Source organism: Schistocerca nitens, chromosome 9 (assembly GCF_023898315.1).
Source record: "Schistocerca nitens isolate TAMUIC-IGC-003100 chromosome 9, iqSchNite1.1, whole genome shotgun sequence".
Taxonomy (NCBI): Eukaryota; Metazoa; Arthropoda; class Insecta; order Orthoptera; family Acrididae; genus Schistocerca; species Schistocerca nitens.
In genome coordinates, this window is record NC_064622.1 from 511,247,703 (window position 1) to 511,261,743 (window position 14,041).

Consider the following 14,041-nt stretch of genomic DNA (forward strand, 5'->3'; position numbering starts at 1 on the left):
TTGGTATGCTGAATTTTACAGTAGTTTCACATAGCTCATGCCACGCTTCTTCAATGTAATTTTTTTAGTAATCGCGTGCTGCAGGAAACTCGTGTTTATTTCTAATCAAGAATTTTTAATGTTAGTTGAGTTTTCACAAAAATAAGCTTGCTTCCTGTTGCTTACTTTACTTTCTAGATATCTCAATATCGCGCTTGTTGTGATGGGTACAAACACTGACTGCAGGATTAACTTTTTCATAATCTTTATTTTAAAAATACAGAAAATTCATCTACTGAAACGCCATTCGTTTTCCTCCAGGAAAACTTAATGCATTGATGAGTTTATCTTAGCATGCTTATCAGATGTTGGTAGTGCTTATGCCTGGCGAAGTCAAGCGGTGTGTACAGTTCGTCAGTCGTAGCTTCCCTGTCGGCGCCCGCCTCCAGCAGCGCCGCCGCCGCCTCCGCGTGGCCACGCACTGCCGCCCAGTGCAGCGGCGTCCACCCCCACCGGTTCCTGGCGTCGGTGCGGGCGGAGGATGCCGCCAGCAGCCGCACCACGGCGGCGTGGCCGCTCTGTGCAGCCCTGTGCAGGGGCGTGGTCCGACTGTCGTTGGTGGCGTCCACCTCGGCACCACCCTCCAGCAGACATCTCGCCACATCGACGTGCCCCCTCTCCGCTGCCCAGTGCAGGGCGGTGTACCCGTCACTGTCCCTCACTTCGAGGTCTGCTCCTGCCGCCAGCAACGTCTGCACGTCTGACACTGCTCCCACTTTAGCCGCCTCGATCAGCCTCCTGCCCTTCTCTTCACCAGAAAGTCTCCTGCACAAACAGAGAAATTCTCACACATTTCTCCAAACACACACTTCTGATGAAGAAAACTGCCACAGAAGCAGAACTGTGAACAATTCTAAAACCACACTTGTTCACGAATAAATTATGTATCTGCAATTTTTTACCTATTGTGATACAGAAAAATGAGGAAGGTCTGCGTATATTAAGGTACAAATGCACGATGATGTCGTCCTCTCAAAGTCTTCATCCACTTTCCATTAAAAATTCCTAGAATTCATTTCTCAAGAAACGTCAAATATCCTCTTGTTCCAAGAGGTCCTCCACCAGCCGTCTTCAATGAAGTTGTACGTTGTCACTCATAAAAATGAAGACGGGGTCTAATGCATGCTGGAAAAGCGAAACATGTGGAAGGAATACGGTATCACAATAACATTGACTAATGCATGCACTGTCAGTATCCCCACGTAATATTGTGCTTCCAAACAGCATAACACCTAGACCACCGATGCTGACCATACCCTCGTACGCAACCACGAGAACTGTCGCACATAATTGATTTGGTGATCCAGGTATTATGGTGTGAAGAGACATACTGTTGCGTTGCCGTACTGCCTCCAGATCTATGAATGCAGTACACTCGTTGGTGAACATTAATGTGGTACTGTACTCCGTCCCCATATTCTGATTTTCAGTAATTAGGCCTTGACTACATCATTGTAGATGATAATGCACGACCGCAACGAACAGCACCGGCAGAGGCGTTGTTGGAATGAGATGCCATTCGGCGGATAGACTTGGCTGGCCGTTATCTGACGTAATTCCTATTGAACACATGTGTGATGCACTGGATAGATCTACTTCAGCTTTCACATGCACCAACGACCAAGCAGCAGTCGTCAGCCGCGATGGTGGAGAAAGAGAATGCACTGCTACAAGAACTCCTTACCAGTCTTCCATGGGAGCACGCTACGCAGCACGCATTACTGTCTATGGTGATCACACACTCTATTATAAACCATGTCTCCCTTTTTATGATGTACAGGAAACCATTGTAATTCATGGTGACGTTAGTGTAACTGTTGCCTTTGCACAAAAGTGTCATTTCTGTGGGCCTCACTGCGCGCTTCTTTCAATTCTGTACTACACTGTAGAGCCGGCCGGAGTAGCCGAGTGGTTCTAGGCGCTACAGTCTGGAGCTGCGCGACCGCTACGGTCGCAGGTTCGAAACCTGCCTCAGGCATGGATGTGTGTGATGTCCTTATGTTAGTTAGGTTTCAGTAGTTCTAAGTTCTAAGGGACTGATGAGCTCAGTAGTTAAGTCCCATAGTTCTCAGAGCCATTTTTTTGTTTATCGTCCATGTTTCACTTCCATACACGGCTACACTCCACAGAAACACTTTCAGATAGGACTTCCAGACACTTACTCTGTGTTAACAAATTTCTCTTCTTCAGAGACACTTTCCTTCCGATTGCCAGTCTACTTTTTATGTCCACCATACTTCGACAATCATCAATTACTTTGCTTCCCAAATAGCATAACTGATCTTCTACTTTAAGTGTCTCGTTCTCTGACCTGATTCCCGTAGCATCACCTAATTTAATTCGACTACATTCCATCATCCTTGTTTTTCTTTTGTTGATCTTCATATCCTCCTATTCAAGACACTGTCCATTCTGTTCAACTGCTGTTCCAAGTCGTTTGCTGTCTCTGACAGAATTACAGTGTCATCAGCAAACCTCAGAGTTTTAAATTCTTCCTCCTGAACTTTAATTATTATTCCAAATTTTGCTTTTATTTCCTTTACTGCTTGTTCAATGTACATATTGAATAACATCGCCGGCCGAAGTGGCCGTGCAGTTAAAGGCGCTGCAGTCTGGAACCGCAAGACCGCTACGGTCGCAGGTTCGAATCCTGCCTCGGGCATGGATGTTTGTGATGTCCTTAGGTTAGTTCGGTTTAACTAGTTCTAAGTTCTAGGGGACTAATGACCTCAGAAGTTGAGTCCCATAGTGCTCAGAGCCATTTGAACCATTTGAATAACATCATGAATATGCTGCAAGCCTTTCTCACTCTCTTTGCAATCACAACCTCTCTTTCACGCTCCTCTACTATTATAACTGCCGTCTGGTATCTGTACAAGCTGTGAATAGCGTTTCGCTCCCTGTATTTTATCCCTGCTACCTTCATAATTTCAAAGAAAGTTTTTAAGTCAACATTGTCATAAGCTTTCTCCAAGTCTATAGGAATTAGAGTCAGAATTAAAAGAAATGATGGATACGAAGGCTACAAGAGAAGATGCAATAAATGCAGAATAAGAGATATACAGAGCTTTCTGAATCTAATTAATGGATGCTAGAATGGATGTCACATTCCAAGATCTGTCGAATGCCAAAGCTACGCCTATCCTCTTCAGTACCACTAGTAAAAACGTCTGTTACGTGTAAATGACGCCATAGGGCGCTGAATCCTTTTGCAATAGGTGGCCAAAGCACAGACGCGTGTCTCTTTGTCTTTTCATGGGGGTCTGCATACAGATAAAAGACACAGTGTATCGTTCGCGACACGCGGGGAGGGAAGAGGCTACATAAAAAAGCACTAGAAATAGATGTGAAAATTATAGTGTTTTGAATACAGGTTATGAAACGTATGCAAGAATGTTAAGTGAAAGAGTACGAGCAATCAGATAGAGGGACGATACTGTACAGATGCCACTTTCACTGTTAAGTAGATGGTAGAAAAGGAAACAGAATACAGCCTTGAATAACTTTTATTGATTACGAAAGAGCAGTCGATCAGGTACGTAGGAAAAAATATGTAAAATCATAACACTAACATGATATCCGAATCGTCTAATTAAATGAATGAAATTTATATGCAAAGACACAAAAAGCAGTGCACACATCAGAAACGGAACATATACCTATAAACCAATGTGTAAGGTAGGGTTGTAGCTGGTCTCCTATTTTGTTTATCATTTACCTGATTATAGGATGGATGTATAAAGTAAACGGAGGCATTTATATTACACAAAATTTTACGCTTAAGACGATGCTATTTGCTACTGATTATTACAAACAAAACTCAAAACGAGCTGCAAAAAGCGGTAGACAGGTTACAGAAGCTATGTGAGAACTACAACTTCAGATTGCCAAAAATGTGCAAAAATAATGACCTTCAAGTGTAAATATACTATTAGGAACATATCTGTCATCAGTGACACTATATTAGGACAAGTTAAGGGTTTCAGTTGCTTAGGAACATACGTGAGTCATAAATATGAAAATTATCTTAAAAAATACTCGTGTTGAGCAAACCTACGGCACAATGAACAGAAAAGAAAACAGAAAACAAAAACGAGAAAAGAAACAGAAATGAAGTTCTACAGAGTTAAGGTTGTTCCTGCGTTTCCCTACGAATCTGAAACACGTCCGCTGACAAAAGCTGATAAAAAAGACAATACAGGCTGCCGATATGAGATTCTTAAGAACAGTAAAAGGGTTTAGCCTTCCAGATAAAATTAGAAATGAGAAAATAAGGGAAGAGCGAGGAATAAACTCTCTGGAAAAAAACCTGTGAACTTCGCAAATGACGGGAGAAAGTGCGTAGATAGAATGCCGAAGGAGAGGATCCCAAGAAGAATGTTGTACTGTAGGCCTAAGGGAACAACGTATCAAGGAAGACCACGGAGACGATGATCAGATTCGTTTTGAAGACGGAACAGGCAACATTTTCTGATCCATCGAGTGCAGAAGAAGGAGACGAATAAGAAAGATAAATTAGTAAAAAATTCTGAGACTGGCCTTTGAGGAAACTCTACAGTAACCTACTCGCGGGTAACATTTCAAGAATGCAACTAAGAGAAACTCGGCTGGAAGCGGTATCAACGAGACATGGATGTTGTCGTTGTTGCGGCCTTCAGTCCGAAGACTGATCTGATGCAGCTCCGCACGGTGCTCTACCCTGTGCGAGCCTCCTCGTCTCCGAACAACTACCACGACGAACCAGCTTACTGTGTCCATCTCTTGGTCGCCCTCTACTCTCCACAATTTATCGCCAACCCGCCCCATGCTTCAGTCTAATACTAAATTGGTGATCCCTGGATGTTTCAGAATGTGTGCTACCAACCGATCCCTTCGTTTAATCATGTTATCCTACAAATTTCTTCTCTCAACAGTTCCATTCAGTACATCATTGATTACACGATCTACCCATATAATCTTCAGTATTCTTTCGTAGCACCACATTGCAAACGCTTGTATCTCCTCTTGTCCGAACTGTTTGTCTTCTACATTTTTCCGAACAAGGAAGGCTACACTCCACACAAATACCATAAGAAAATACTTCCTAACAGTTAAAATCTATACCCGTCGCTAGCAAATTTTTCTTTTTAAGAAACGCTTTTCCTGCCATTGACAGCCTATATTTCATATCCTCTGCACTTCGTTCATCATCAGTTACTTTTCTGCCAAAAGAACAAAATTCATCTACTACACTACTTTAAGTGTGTCGTTCCCTAATCTAATTCCCTGTGACATGGTTAAACTTCAATAACAGAATTGGGCACAATGTGCGCGAAAAAGAAACAACTAAGAGCTACGTTGGTTGCTTGTGGTACAGGCAGAGCAAGGTGGCCAAGAGACACTTTATTATCCTTGCCCTTAAGATCTGTATAAAGGGAGAAGTTGCAACACGCATAAAGAAGAAGATGATGCAACATTAATAAATATCAAAAGGAAGCAATTAGAGACTTTAAAAATAATTTAGAGAGTTGACACAATTGCTGAAGAATGAAACGATTACGTGTAGCATCTAATAATAATTAAGGAAAACAGACGTCGAAATGTCACCGAGAACTTATGGACGGAGGAGAAAAGCGATTTAATTGAGCAGAAGGGCTATTTTATGTGACGCCCAGATACATCACTCAAGCAGAGAATTAGTATAACGCGTATTATGTGACAGATCTATTACAAGATGAAAAGCGTCAAAGCTTTTCATGTTTCCAATGAAAGGAGATAATTGCTTTTAAAATCAGTCATTAGATTATTGCAATATATGAAGTGTGATGGAGGTGAATTATTATGTCATTAAGCATCGGTAAAGGGCTATGATCCTTCTCTTTGCAAACTTGGTACACTTTGTGCATGAAAGGAGTTCTTCTGATGCGTTTCTAGCTGGTAAGCCCGGCGACCAGGCGGACACAGGTAGTGCGCCCACGGGCGAGCGGCGGTCGCGCACCTATGTCGGCACGCTTCACAGAGGGCAGGCCCCCAGAGGATTAGCGACAGGCGAAGACTCTGCATACATCAACACGCTGCCAAGGGAAGCCGTGGAAATTCGCATGGGTGGTAGCAAACCACCACTAATAAAGTAACATTTCCTGAGGAAGGATTTCTTTCCTATGTAAAGGAATAATGTGGTTATAGGCTTGCGTTGGTTTGGGTTGATTTGGTGGAGGAGACCAGTGATGTAATCGGTCTCATATGATTATGGAAGGATGGGCAAGGAAGTCGGCCGTGCGCTTTCAAAGGAACCATTCCGGCATTTGCCTGAACCGATTTAGAGAAATCACGGAAAACCTAAATCAGGATGGCCGGATACGGTATTGAACCGTCGTCCTCCCGAATGCGTTTCCAGTATGCTAACCACTGCACCCCATCTCTCGGTATGTGGTTATAGGGAAATTGTTCTCTGGGTAGTAAATAAAACGGGAATGATATACTGCAGGAGTATACAGCTTACAAAGAAGAGGAACGTTTTCAAATATGTCGAAACGAAGACCACAAAAAGAATTTCGTAAATATGCTAAATATCTTATTTCAGAAGTAGGGGGTAGAATAACCATGAAACGTAAGAAAGGCCAATGATGAAGTAGGGGTTCGCTGCTGAGAGGGAAGTACGGTAGGCCGAGGCCGCTGCGGTAACCGTGAGGCCCTCAGCACAATCCTAAGGGTGGGTGGCGTCTTCTGTCGCGTCCTGGCCCGCATCTCGTGGTCGTGCGGTAGCGTTCTCGCTTCCCACGCCCGGGTTCACGGGTTCGATTCCCGGCGGGGTCAGGGATTTTCTCTGCCTCGTGATGGCTGGGTGTTGTAAGATGTCCTTAGGTTAGTTAGGTTTAAGTAGTTCTAAGTTCTAGGGGACTGATGACCATAGATGTTAAGTCCCATAGTGCTCACAGCCATTTGAACCATTTTGTCGCGTCCGACGTCTGATTACAGCTGAGTATCGCGGCGTGTCTGTTTTCCGCCGTAACTGGAAATGCGATGAGCTTCATTTTGGTGCAGATGTTCGCTACAGTGGGCTTATTCAAAGCGAAACTCGCGTTTCGGGAAGTGTGTCCTTTTTTCGATGCAAGGGAAACTTTTCTGTGGCGTCCATCGAATGAAAATGTGTAATATGTGTCCCTGTGCAAGCTTACGTACTGCGTTCAACATATTTGTTATTATCTGCATTACTCAGTTCATTCCCAGTAAAATTTAATTACTTTACAAAAAAATTAGGGGATCTAAGCCTGATATTTTTCAGTCACTGTGTACGAGGAATATATTTTCTTAATTGCATTCAGACATTACTTACCAAATTATCTGCGTTAAAATACTTGTTTTACCTCGTGTTTCCAGTTGAATAGCTACAGAGACTTCTAAAGTATCCAATAGATTGTTGTACTTAGCTCTGACTAATCTCAAGAGCCACACATAGAGGTGACAAACGTCAAGGAATAGCGATATGCAGGTGTACAGATGGCAGCGGTATCGCGTAAGCAAGGTATGAAAGGGCAGTGCATAGGCGGAGCTGCCATTTGTACCCAGGTGGTTCACGTGAAAAGGTTTCCAGCTAGATTGTGGCTGCACTACGGGAAATAACACACTTTGAACGCGGAATGTAGTTGGAGCTAGAAGCATTGTACATTCCATTTCGGAAATAGTCAGAAAATTCAGTATTCACAGATCCATAGTGTCAACAGTGCGCTAAGAGCACCAGATTTCAGGCATTACCTCTCACCACCGACAACGCAGTGGCCGACGGCGTTTACTTAACGGAGGAGAGCAGCGGCGTTTGTGGAGAGTTGTCAGTACTAACAGACAAGCAACACTGCGTGAAATAACAATAGAAATCAATTTGAGACGTATGACTAACATATCTGTTAGGACAGTGAGGCGAAATTTGGCGTTAATGAGGTATGGCAGCAGCTAACAGCACGACATCGCTTGCAGCGCCTGTCTTGGGCTCGTGATCATACTGGGTGGACCCAGGGCTGCTGGAAAACTGCGGCCTGGTCACCTGAGTCCAGATTTCACTTGATAAGAGCTAATGGTTGGGTTCGAGTGTATATGAAATTCGTCTAACGTTTGTGGAGCATTATCCAGAGGTCAGTTTGAGCACAAAGTCCTGCACTGGCAATACTTTCTCAGTAATGGACGACTGTGCACGTCGAGTTCTTGCACCATGCCGGGCAAAAGAAGGTCCGACGCTGTATTAGTAGGTATCTCACGACTTTTGCCACTTGTGTGTAATGAACACTCTCACTATTGTTAGCTCAATATCTGTAGAAGTGTTTTTCAGATACCAGTCGTATTGTCTTTAATATGAGCTATGTTCTGGCAATGAAGGCGGCTCGATGATGAATTAAAACCTATACTCAGCTGAAAGGGGCTGTGGACAAAAGCCGGGGTGGAAACATAAGACAGGGTGGAAGTCTGAAACAGGCCTAGGAATGTGGTGAGGCGGCCACTTGTGATAAGCAAAAAATTCGCATTCTAGTCCCAGTGTGACACAGATTTTCAATGTTCACTATAAGCAGAGGTGTCCTATACTGTCATTGAAAGAGAAACAACAAAATTAAAATAGTGAGACACACACACCACATCATTTTCTTAATCCATTGCCGCATATCATTTTGTTTGTCGTTCCCTCATTATTATTATTTCTTCTACGTCTCGTTTCGAGGACCATCATCGACTTTCGTTCACAGTTGTTTATTCGTATAACATCATCGTTTTGTGATGGTGTAATCAGTCGAAACTGTATCCTGGACCCAATCCCGCCGGCATTAATTTGGAGTATAGAAAAACATCTTCGCAAACAGAAATTGCTTGAAACATTGCAACGTTCGTTATTTTTGGCTAAGAATTTAGTTTCATAGCGTGTTTCTCATACAACTGCATTGAGTAATTCATGTGTGTACCCAACTAAATAGTATTCACATTGTGAACCTAGAAAATGATGGAGAATATCACCCTGAACCATAGTTACTCTGACATTAAAAATTTATAAAAAGATTAATGGCTTCTGGCAACTATAGGCGCTGCTTTACCAAAAAATACTCTAAAGCGAGATTAGACTTCTCGATTATGACACATGGATTGTACCCTCTTGTGGAAAACGTGTCTGTGTAGTGAAGGAACTCACCGTAGGCGAGAGACGGCATCACCATCCACAGGCGGAGTGGAGCGTGGAGTCGTGGGGGGCGCAGCTGCAGCAGCAGTTGGGCAGGGGTCGCCGCGGTCGCCGTGCGGCAGACTGATGGTGCTGGTGGTAGTGATGGTGGTACTGGTGGTGCTGCTGGTGGTGGTGATGGTGGTGGTGGCCGTCCTGCTGTCTCCAGAGGCCGGCCTGCTGTACAGACAGACTCTTCTTTAGACAGTGCATTCACACGTACTCTAGAGGAAAACTCGCCACAGGCAGTGCTTCTGAGGGACTGCACACACACGAATAATAAAACACACGTTCGCAACAACAATAGCGCATCCGCTAAGGTCAACGACGTACTACTTAGCAAGTCGGATTGCTTCCGATGTATTCCCCACACTAGCACCTTAGATCAGCAAACAATGATTTGTTCGAAATGAACCACAAATGAAGGATACACACAGCATGGGGCAACTGAAAGTGGCCCAGACGTGTGGATACGATTAGACGTGAATAGCAGCATTAACAGCGGAGAAAAAGACCTACAGGTACTTCCAACAGGTTAGAGCAAATGCCCATACAGCCCACCGAACCTCGGAGTACATTTACACAATCTTCATCCATGACAGAGTTGTTTGCACAGATCAATCCGGTCGCGGCCCTAGCTGACCAGCCAGGTCACCTGATCTAACAGTGTGCGATTACATTGTGTGGGGAGCCCTGAAGTCTAAGGTATATCGCAACAACCCTCATAATCTTCGAGAACTGCAGCAGAACATTTCGGGTGTGACTGAAACAATTCCAGCAGTCCAGCTTCGATCCGCCTTCTGCAACTTGCTGACCAGGGCCCAAAAGTGCCAAGAGATGAGTGGTGAACACTTTCAACATCTGCTGTAGTCAGATTAGTACTGTATTTCCTTTCCTCTGCTGTTTTTCTTTGTACCCTGGAACACTGTCCTCTCACCCACTTCTATTTTCATTTGGTTCAAATGGCTCTGAGCACTATGGGACTTAACATCTGAGGTCATCAGTCCCCAAGATCTTAGGACTACTTAAACGTAACTAACGTAAGGACATCACACACATCCATGTCTGAGGCAGGATTTGAACCTGCGACAGTAGCAGTCGCTCGGTTCCGGACTGAAGCGCCTAGAATCGCTCGGTCACTCTGGCCGGCCCACTTTTATTTGCCGGACCCTGCACTAGGTTCTACATTTTCACTGGGGTGATATGACAACTATTGGTCAGCAGTGTTTCAAAATATAAGAACAGCAATCGCACAGAAATAATGTCGTCCACCACCTTTAAATGTACTTAACGTGGTACTATGATCGACGGATGGTGTAAGTAGCTAGTTCGTGAGGTACCACGCTGTAGGTAGCACAGATGGTGCTAAAAATCTCTTTGTGTTTTACGTGTCTGGTGTGTACAAAGAGATCAAAATGAATTTAATCTACGAAGAAAGATATAAAACCATTAATTACATCATTGACATGATGTTGCGAGAAGTCGTTAGCATGTGCAATATTGCTTCGAATAACTGATGGTGATCGCTTTCCAAGAGAGCTGAGACTAAAATTACTCATCCTACGATACACAAAAACTGATCATTAAGCAATAGAAGTAGATTCATAACAGTTAGCAGTTGCTTTTAATGAGCTTCCAGCATCGAATAGCTTTCGACTGAATGCTCTTCCACCAAAGTGAAGTAATAGCTGCCTGCTGTAAGAGTTTTCCTTAATATTAGTATTTCAGTAAAAATATGAAAAGCTGCGAAGATAGGGGATAATCGATGCCTCCTTAAAGCATGATTGGTTTACAAATGTTCCACGATATAAAGGAAAAGTGAACATAGAAGGCGATTTCCTCATTTTAAAATGTTTTAAGACTGTTTACACACTTGGTTAATCGAGATAGATGAATGGAAGATCAAATGTGGGATATTCGGTCTACAAACAGTTCATTATTCAGTCTGTGAAAAGAAAGGTAGTGGGAGAGAGCGGTGGCCGCGAATTTGGCGTGCCGCAGCTGCCGCTCGTTTAGCCCACCGCCAGTGCAAGGCCCACCTAGCAGTGCACCCGGCGCTGTGGATCCGCCCCCGCCGCAGGGTGAGTGACGCGTGGTAACGCGTTCGCGTCGCTCGAGGCAGAGGGTCAATGTGGAGACTGCATGTCTGGTCTCGCCCATTCACTCTCTGAGTGGACAGATGGCCGCCACTTCAGCAGCTCCGAGCAACTACACAATGGGAGGGTTTTGCTGGTTATCAGGAGTTCCAATGTTCGGCACACGATGGAGCCGCTTGGGGGAATAGCGTCCAGGCTGGAAAGAAATGCAATACGCACTCAGTACGTCTGCTGTGGAGTCTCATCAGAGATGCTGCGGAGGCCCTACCAGGGTGAAGGGTAGAGTCACGTGCAGGTTGTGGCTCACGTCGTTGGGTTCTGCGACCGTCCTCACTTAATATGGTCGCCTGGCGCTTGTGATAAAGACCGCTGGCCTGGCACGCGGTGTGCCAGCAGAGCTCACGATTTGCAGCCTTTGTCCTAGAACTGACCGGGGTCCTTTGATTGGGAGCCGAGTGCATGGTCTCAACCAAAGACACACTCCATTCTGTGACTACCTTCGCTGCAGATTTCTGGAGCTTCGTTATGGAGTGGAGATTTGTAGGATTCCATTAGTCAGGGAAGGGCTGTGCTACCCAAATGGAATTGTTACTTGTGTGCCAGAGTATTTGTGGAGTGCACATGGGAGTTGTTTTTTTATTTTTTATTTTTATTTATTTTTTTAGGCATAGTGGTGTTTTCAGGTCCTCTGATGAACGCTCATCAGTCAATACGCTGAGAGCGAAATCAGACAACACACAAAATTTTAACAGTAAATTGCCGAAATATTCATACCAGAGTTCCTGCAAGAAACTTGTCTCGCTCCAGTTAGTATCGAAACCCAGAGCTGGCTGAAACATGCATTTGAAAGCGCTGATATATTTAGCAAAGCATGGAATGTGTATCCTAAAGACAGATTAGGTTGCATACCAGGGGAAGTGTTCACTGCAGTCGCCAAAAATATTGTGTCTGTCAAGGCAGAAATTAACACTGACTGTGAAGTTATCTAGACACTTGTATCACGTCTAGGTGATCTCAAGTCTCCAATGTTTTCACCGGCCACCCAATTTTACCGTGCCACTTTTACAAATATTCAAAGAAAGTCTTCACTTAGTGGAAATACCTAGGTCATGAAATATTTACTTGGAGTCGACTTGAACCTACCGAGTATACATTGGGGCGTCAATGGAACCACTGCAGGTGGTACGGACAGACTGTCTTGTGATTAGTTTTCAACATGTTCTCCCAAAATTGTCTTGGGGAGCTAGTCCGACTGCCGACACGCAGTGGATATGTTTTAGACCTTGCAGTTTGAAACAGACCTGAAATTATTGACGGTGTCAGTATAGGCACAGGGATTAGTGACCATGATGTCATCATATCGACGATTGTTACTGGAGTTAATAAATTCATCAGGCAGACTAGTAGACTATTTTTGCTAGAAAGAGCAGATAAGCATTTTTAACATTCCAAATAGAAATGAATGGACATCATTCAGTTCCAGTTTGATGGACGTTGAGGAATTATGGGCAAAGTTTAACCGGACTGTTAATTTCTGTGCTCGTAAGAGGCAGCATTATTAAGAGATTAACACGCTTCTCGCTTTCATAATGCTAAGACACGTGTAGTGGAATCACTGAAACTTTTTCCTTCATTTCTCTCTTCGACACCTCCTATAACCATTCACTCAGGCTCAGAATACTGTACATCGTACACATTAACAGATATATTTATAATGTTTTCTCAAATATTGCCACAAGGTTCAGTTCAGAACGAAATCTGGAGGGGGACTCTCCTGGAAATTTCCTCTGCCGAATCAGACTTTGTGTGTACTGCAAAAACTTCGTAGATTCCGTGCCGGAACACATGTCTGTAAAAGTAAATGAAAAAACGGGTATTCTTCGATGTGACGAACAAAATGGTTGAGTGACAGATTGGAGAAGCAGATTCCCACTGTGCTATCTCATCTCGCAACTGAACCAGTGAAGTTAGCTGTCCGACAGTTCAGTATCAACAGAAAAATTATAACTGAGTCTTCTTCTTTTTGTACTCATCTCTCCCTGCTAGGTCAGCAGATATTTCTTATCCAATGGCTGAATCAGGGATTGTGCAATCACATTCCCGGAAACGCTAACTTCCCACAAATTCCAAGTATGAAGAACCAGTAGACCTAAGCAATCTGAGACAAGAAACAGGCAAGTTGAGACTTGATCCCACAGGTTGTTGCTACGACTTATCTTCTGTTTGCAGAAAACTTCAACCTATGTGTCTAGACGCAAATGAGGCATACTGCGCTAAAACAAATCGTTGTGAACCAGGTTTAAAGTCAATATCTATTTATATACACAAATTTCAATGAAACTGAACCCCTACACAAAGAATTCCAAAGACAGTGACTGTGTCAATGTGATGTACCACATGTATTGTGTGACGAAATGAGTTTCATAAAAATTCTTATGCTTTGACGTTCTTGTTAAGGGAATTCATTCGTCTAACACGCGTTATAATACTTGCACAAAATGGTGCACTCTACGGCACGTTAACCACGCTGATTTCCTTGTGAGATGATCAGATAACATATGCCTGTTTTAAAGATATCTCGAGATGTAGGCCTCTGTGGTTTTGGAGACGTCTCGTTAACTTTCAGTCAATAGGGAATATTATCGTCCCTCGCTTTCGATAGCAACACTGTAAAATTATACAGAGTGGCGGACACTGCTCCACAATTTGCACATATATACAGCAGAGCTTC

At 43.7% G+C, this 14,041-nt stretch overlaps 1 protein-coding gene across 10 annotated transcripts in view; it reads right to left on the reverse strand.

The window, feature by feature from the left end:
- Positions 1-227: 227 nt before the first annotated feature.
- The window catches only part of LOC126203916 (proline-rich protein 36-like), a 50,254-nt gene continuing 36,440 nt past the window's right edge, over positions 228-14,041 (reverse strand). For 6 of the 10 annotated variants that reach the window (XM_049938312.1, XM_049938309.1, XM_049938314.1 and 3 more), the window contains 2 exons: positions 9,188-9,394; positions 228-804 (listed from right to left, as the gene is read on the reverse strand). In XM_049938312.1, coding sequence (XP_049794269.1) covers positions 324-804; positions 9,188-9,394 — 688 coding nt within the window. In that variant the 3' untranslated portion in view covers positions 228-323. The remainder of the gene's footprint in view (positions 805-9,187; positions 9,395-14,041) is intronic. The other 4 variants (XM_049938310.1, XM_049938308.1, XM_049938315.1 and 1 more) reach the window with 3 other exon arrangements.